Source organism: Myotis brandtii, unplaced genomic scaffold (genome assembly GCF_000412655.1).
Source record: "Myotis brandtii unplaced genomic scaffold, ASM41265v1 scaffold521, whole genome shotgun sequence".
Taxonomy (NCBI): Eukaryota; Metazoa; Chordata; class Mammalia; order Chiroptera; family Vespertilionidae; genus Myotis; species Myotis brandtii.
Genome location: NW_005369870.1, coordinates 4,261,609 through 4,269,060, shown reverse-complemented (window position 1 = coordinate 4,269,060; position 7,452 = coordinate 4,261,609). Strand labels below are relative to the sequence as shown.

General features: G+C 42.5%; 1 protein-coding gene across 2 annotated transcripts in view; it reads right to left on the bottom strand.

The window, feature by feature from the left end:
* Nucleotides 1-5,271: 5,271 nt before the first annotated feature.
* The window catches only part of TGM5 (transglutaminase 5), a 28,962-nt gene continuing 26,781 nt past the window's right edge, over nt 5,272-7,452 (bottom strand). For both annotated transcript variants that reach the window (XM_005877565.2, XM_005877566.2), the window contains 2 exons: nt 5,999-6,132; nt 5,272-5,803 (listed from right to left, as the gene is read on the bottom strand). In XM_005877565.2, coding sequence (XP_005877627.1) covers nt 5,650-5,803; nt 5,999-6,132 — 288 coding nt within the window. In that variant the 3' untranslated portion in view covers nt 5,272-5,649. The remainder of the gene's footprint in view (nt 5,804-5,998; nt 6,133-7,452) is intronic.

The window sequence follows — 7,452 nt, the reverse complement described above, 5'->3', positions numbered from 1 at the left end:
TCCTGTGTTTGTTTCTATGTATTAGGTAGAGTTGCTATGTCTTCCTGGCTTGGTAGTGTGGCCTAATGTAATAGATGTCCTGTAGGGTCCAGTGATACAGCCTCCCCAATCACTCAAGCTGGGCATCTCTCCATTCCCCCATGTGGGCTATACGCTCTCCTGTTGAGGTTGAGCTGTGATTGCCATTGGCACGACCATGTGAGGGATTTACCCAGGCCCATCATCTTCAAGGACTGGCTGTGACCACTCACCACTGACCTCCAACCATTGTGGAGGGTCAGCTATACAGGGGCCCACCACACAAAGCAAGACTTACTTCAGCAGGGCTCTGGTGTCTGCTGAGTCTGCCCCTTGAGTGTCTCGCTTGTAGAGGTGATAGAGTTGTGCTTTGATGTGTTTTGAAGCTGTCCACTGGGTGTGGTGGTTCTGAGACCTCCGGATAGGTGCATGCCAAGGTCAGCCACCACCTGTGCTTTGTCTAGGACCACCCTCCATAAGCTACAAAGAGATCTGCAGATGGTTGCTTTGTGTGCTGGGCTTGGAGGTACATAGGCAAGGTCAAGCTGTGAATAAAAGGCTGGTTGCTGCTAGTGTCAGGCCTGGGGCCACTTAGCAAGAGGTATGGGATTTACTGAGGCCAAGATGCTGCTTTGTGAGAGATTTTAGGAAAATCTGAAGCATGCGTCAAGACAAGCCATTCATATGGAAAAACCACTGGAAACAGCTTGGGTGGGCTTGAAAGTTGGGTGAGGCAGGGCCTCCGGGAATCACCAGGGTGGGGCAAACAGTGTGAGTCAGGTTGATGGAGACTCAGATATGGCACCTGTCTGCTGGCTTTGTGAGGGAAGGGCTCATCAATGTAACAATGGATTCTGCCAGCACTTCTGTCTGGGAGAAAGCTCTCACCCTGATGAGAATTCAGTCCCTCCCTATGTCTCTGGTGCCTTTCAAGCTGCTGACCCCAGGCTGGAGCTCAGAGGGAGTGAGTCTGAGTAAGTCCATGTATGGGCCCTTTAAGAGGAACTGCCTGGGACTCCAGCAGCCTCAGTCTTCCTCAGCCTGAATCTTGCTGGTTTTTACAACCAGAAGTTATGGGGACTTCTCTTCCTGGCATTGGAACACTAGATAGGGGGGCCTGGTGGGCTGGGACCCCTTGCTCTTCAGGGGGACTTCCACAGCTGAGATATCCTTCCCATTTTTATCTATCACATGTGGGTGTGGGACCAGCCCACTCTGCATCTCTGCCTCTCTTACCAGTCTTGATGTGGCCTCTTTAATTCCCTAGTTGTAGGACTTTGATTCAGCTCAATTTCAGGTGGTTCTGAATGATGGTTGTTCTGTAGTTTAGTTGTAATTTTTTGTTTGTTTGCTTTTTGTTAATTCTCACCTGAGGATATATTTTTCCATTAATTTTTAGAGAGAGTGGAAGGGAGGGAGGTAGGAAGAGAGAGAGAGAAAAACACATGGATGTGAGAGAGACACATCAATTGGTTGCCTCCTGCACATGGCCTGATTGGGGTCAGGGATTGAACCTGGAACCCAGGTACATGCCCTTGACTGGGAATTGAACCTGAAACATTTTGGTGTGAGGGACGATGCTCTACTGATAACACTGGCCAGAGCTAGTTGTAATTTTGATGTGGTTATGGGAGGATGCAAGTACCACGTTTACCTATGCTTCCAACTTAGGCAGACGTCAAAACACATATTACTTTCAAAGGAGCAAAATAAGATTAATAGATAACATCTCAATGAACACAATGGAAGCTAAAAGACAAGTGAGATGATATCTTGAAAAATTCTGGAGGAAGAGACAGCTAATCTAGAATTATATATATGAGAAAATATCTTTCAACAAATGAAGGCATATATTTCCAGACAAACAAACACGCCTTGTTTTCCATTGTTCTGCCCAAAGCAGCAAACATGGGGGCTCAGGGCACATTTTATCAACTAATTGACTAAATGAGTGAATTAAAAATTAGGAATCTGAACAAGGATTCCCTAGAGTTTTTAGTTTTAAATCATAGGGATAATGATAATATCTGCACAAGAGTAATCACTGATAACCTTTAATGTTTTTCTTGATGGAAGCCTATTATCCAAAGAATTGGATGGCTCTGTTTATTACATAAAGGGGCAACGTTTAAAGATATATGAGGAAACTGAGAGTCAATTAACATACTAGTAATTCCTGATCTTTGATTTTGAGACCCTACGAAAAGGGTCTCAATGAGCCACTCTTTTCTTAGCCAGCCAGTTCTGTAGTCCAGTTTAAAAGGTCTTGAAAGACCATGTGACTTTTAAACTTTCCTGGAGGATTTTTCCAACCTGAGCAATTGCTGGGTCAATGCTCAGCTATTTCTGCATTAAGTACGGTGCGGGCGCGATCAGTCAGCTCACTCAAGACAAGGGCCGAGCTGAAGTTCTGGATGGAGGTGCTTCCTTTTTCCTTATTGTGCCACAGCTGGACACCTGCCAGAGAAACTCTGTGAGCAGCTGGGCTTCCCTGCAGACTGGCAGACATACTCTGCAGTTTAGTTATGTTTTCATACCTAAACTTGTTGCAAGATTTTTATTTGAGCTATAGCCTCTTTAAATTGTGAGAACTGACTTCCTTGCCAAGGAGTAGCGGACACAGTAGCAGGCAATGAAGGCATTTACAAGGCATTTCCTGGGTGTGATGATTGTACAATGGAGCAGTAGTTGTAGAATCTGCCATCTATAAATGAGAAATAGGCGGAAAGGGAAAGGGAGAGAGAGAAACATTGATTCGTTGTCCCCACCCCTCCTGGGGGGATTGAACCTGCAACCTGAGTATGTACCCTGACTGGGAGTAGAACCGGTGACCTTTCAGTCCACAGGACGATGCTCCAACCAACTGAGCCACACCAGCTAAGGCCCATGTTGTGTTCTTTGCTTCATGAAGGCACCAATAGAAAAGTAGAGGGCTGAAGAAGAGTAGGGTTAAAGTATTGATTTTTCGGATTCCTTCCCTATATCATCACTGAAGGTCAGTTTTTGGCAGGCAGCCCTCTTCACATAAGTCTTTCTGTCTTACATATGTGGAATGTAGGCAATGCGTTTCCAACAATCTCTCCCTCCCTTCATTTCTTCAGGTTTAGGGATCTGAGTTTCCCACAGTTACTGTGGTTCCCTACCCCTGGGCACTCCCGAGGATATAGCCCCTCTCCTCAAAATACCCACTTATAGACAGAATTAAAAGGAGAAATAGATAAATCCACAATCATAATGGGGAATTTTAACATACTCACTTGGTGATTCATAGAACAAACAGAGAAATTACTGAGGATATAGATTTGAGCAACTGATGAACAAACTTGACCTAATGGACATATATAAAACAATGTGCCACAAAACTGCAGAATACATACTCAGAAGCACATGAAACATCTATCAATGGACTATATGCTGGCCCACAGTACAGGTCTCAACAAATTGAAAAGGATGAAAAGCAGAGTAAGTTCTCTTGAAGCATCCATCTTATATAAAAACTGCTGTTTGAAATTTTAACCCTGCTATTTTGGCTTCTGTAAATGCTTGATTGCTTAAATAATTTATAGGCAATGACTGTGATCCAAGACTTACTAGTTGTACTTAATAGTGCTGCGGATTTTGTAATCAAAGAAAACACGATAATTTCAGGAGAAACTTCAAAAGTGCTTTATTCAAAGTAATGTCCATCGCTAGCTACACATTTCCCCCATCTTTCAGGTAATTTGTGGATACCGTCCCAATAGAACTTTTCTTGTTTTGAGGCAAACCATTCAGAGACCAAATGTTCCACTTCTTCGTATGTTTTGAAGTGCTGCTCAGAAAGTGCGTGTGCCATCAATCCGAACAAGTGGTAATCTGAAGGAGCAAGGTCTGGTGAATATAGCAGGTGGGTTAATACTAGTATATAAGGTTTACTGCAGTTTTAGCCACTCACTAGGGGTCTTGGAATGTATCCCCCGTGGAAAGGGGGAACCACTGTATAGGTTATTTTCAGCTCCCTGCTACCAGGGTTTTTCTAGTTCTCAGCCCATTCCTTTTTTTAAAATATATTTTTATTGATTTCAGGGAGGAAGGGAGAGGGAGAGAGACAGAAACATCAATGATGAGAGAGAATCATTGGCCAGCTGCCTCCTGCACACCCCTAACTGGGGATCCAGCCCGCAACCCAGGCATGTGCCTTTGACCGGAATCAAACCTGGGACCCTTCAGTCCACAGTCTGACACTCCATCCGCTGAGCCAAACCAGCTATGGCTCAGCCTACTCTTTAATAGGGCTAATCAACCTACTATATAATTCCCACCACACCCTCTACTCTCCCTCTGATTAACTACACTTACCCTTTAGTTTACATATAATAGAATTATTTAACTTTTTTATTTAATGTGTATGCATTTAATATATGTCCTAAACCAGTTCTCTTAGTCATAGCTAGTGCCTGAAGGGCAGGTGCATCATGCTTTTCTCTAGCAGAACTGTGCACAGTACCATGAGAAAGGTGCGTCCAAGAAGAGATAACAATTAAAATTCTTTTGTGTTCAGTGGGACCATTAAACACAAGAAAGGCCTGAGAGTATTTCATTTCCTATGAAAAATCTGCCTTCCTTCATTATTCAGCTGGCTTTATCCCCTGGACCCAGCCATCCCAGATCCACCCAGGACCACAATGCACTGGTAGACTTTGAGCCAAGAGGCTGGAACTGCTAGGACTCAGGAACTTCTTGGATGCACCATAGGAAGGGATTCAAAGGAAGTTCAACTGAGAGACCTCCCAGATTTTTTCCCAAGACACAAAGATGATAGGTAGTATGTAGAAACACCTACAAAGGTTTTTGTTTCCCTAACTGGATCGTGACTGATACACCATATGTAAGTACCTTACTTATTTGTTGACATGTTTATTGCCTGTGCTCCTCCCGGCCCCTACCATGTAAGCTCCATGGGGGCAAGGACTTTGCTTTTTTTTTTTCTGCCTTATCCCCTATACTATAATAATGGGTGGGGTCCAAGGCAAGCTAGGAGTGCTCTGCAGTCAAATTCTTTTTGTCTATACTCCTGAAAAAGTGGCAGGCCCAAAGGTGACCTTCAGGATTGAGACTATTGTCTCAAAATCAAAGATCAGGGATTACTAGTATGTTAACTGACTCTCAGTTTCTGAATGAATGGACTCATTGAAACAATGGGACACTCCAGCATCCAGGGAATAGGTGGGAGCTACTGTAGGGAAAGTGATGATTACATGGGTACAAAGTAGATGAGACTAAAGACTGAAGTTTATTGGTACTAGGAAATTAGCCATTGCAATGTCAAGATGACAGTGAGCTGCACAGCCAGTCTTCTTCTTTTCTTGACATCTGAGCAGTTAATCATGGTCAAATGACCTACCAGGTCATTGAACCTCTGTGCCATCTCACACTTCTGGATGGGACACCATGGAATCCCTGGGCCCTGAACAGAATCTTGGGGAACTGTGCAAATGGCCCAGGGGACTATCCGTCACTAGCATTGCCTCTGCTGCTCATGTCAGAGCCCTACAAAGCCTCTGTTGTGGTGGGGAATGACGCAGCTTGTATTTGATCTTGTTTATTTTCTTCAAGCTTAAAATCTATGCATTCATCTCCTTGTCCTAGAATTTATAAAGACACGTCAACATTGATGTCCTTGTAACCCTTGATGTCCTTAAATTTGTTGCTCCTCAGATTAGCTTGGATCTGCCTTTGGCCACTCTTGAAGGGGACAGTCTTTAGAGTGATGCTGGCCCTGTGTTGGGGTTTCAGGACTCCAATGCTGCCACAGAGAAAGGAAAATATCAGGAAAACTTAAAGGAAAATGTCAGGAAAACAAAGCCCCCTTTCACTCAGCAAGCTGGTCTCTCCTTTCGCAGTTTTCTCAGAGCCTGGCCTAAGAAAGCCCAAGTCCAGAAACGATAGTGCTGACCTCAGGATAAAACAGGAGAGAAGGCTTAGCACCCCTAACACTTACAAGACTCTCTGCTGTTTCCTGAAGAGACCACTTCCTTCCACAGTCAGCACACAGTCTTCAACCTGCTCCGAGAGAGGGTTTGAAAATATCACCTGTACGGAGAGCGGCTGCTTCACAATGGCTGCTCCTAAGACCTAAACAGAGAAATCAGAAGAAAGGAAGAAGCAGAGAATTAATCTCATTCTCCAGTTCACCACACTGTGGAGGACACTGCTCCCTAGGTCTGTTTTCTGAAGAGCTGGGCTTCTATGGCCGTGTTTTTCCAACTGTGGTTTGAAAAACCCATCAAAAAAACTATTAGACTTAATAAATGAATTTGGCAATGTAGCAGGATACAAAATTAACACCCAGAAATCCATGGCTTTTTTATACACCAATAATGAACTCACAGAAAGAGAAACTAAAAAAAAAATCCCATTTACCATTGCACCAAAAAAAATTAAGATAGCTAGGAATAAACTTAACTAAAGGAGGTAAAAGACCTGTACTCGGAAAACTACAGGACACTGAAAAAAAAGAGATAGAGGAAGACATAAACAAATGGAAGAATATACCGTGTTCATGGATTGGTAGAATCAACATCATTAAAATGTCCATACTACCCAAAGCAATCTATAGATTTAATGCAATTCCCATTAAAATACCAATGACATATTTCACAGACCTAGAATAAATTCTCCAAAAATTCATATGGAACAAAAAAAGACCCCAAATAGCTGCAGTAATCTTGAGAAAGAAGAACAAAGTTGGAGGGATCATAATACCAGATATCAAGCTATATTACAAAGCCACTGTTCTCAAAACCTCCTGGTATTGGCACAAGGACAGACATATAGACCAATGGAACTGAACAGAGAATCCAGAAATCAACCCAAACCAATATGCTCAATTAATATTTGACAAAGGAGGCAAGAGCATACAATGGAGTCAAGACAGTCTCTTTAATAAATGGTGTTGGGAAAATTGGACAGATATATACAACAAAATAAAACTAGACCACCAACTTACAACATATACAAAAATAAACTCAAAATTGATAAAGGACTTAAACGTAATATGGGAAACCATAAAAATCTTAGAAGAATCAATAGGCAGCAAAATATCAGACATATGTCATAGCAATATTTTCACCGATACAGCTCCTAGGGCAGTGAAAACTAAGGAGAAAATAAATCAAAATAAAAAGCTTCTGTACAGCAAAAGAAACCATCAGCAAAACTATAAGAAAGATCACTGCATGGGAGAACATATTTGCCAATATTATATCCGTTAAGGGCCTAATCTCCAAAATTTATAGGGAACTCATACATTTTAACAAAAGGAAGATAAACAATCCAATCAAAAAATGGGCAAAGGACTAAATAGACACTTTTTAAAAGTGGACATACAGAAGGCCAAGAAACATATGAAAACATGCTCAAAGTCACTAATCATCTGAGAGATGCAAATCAAAA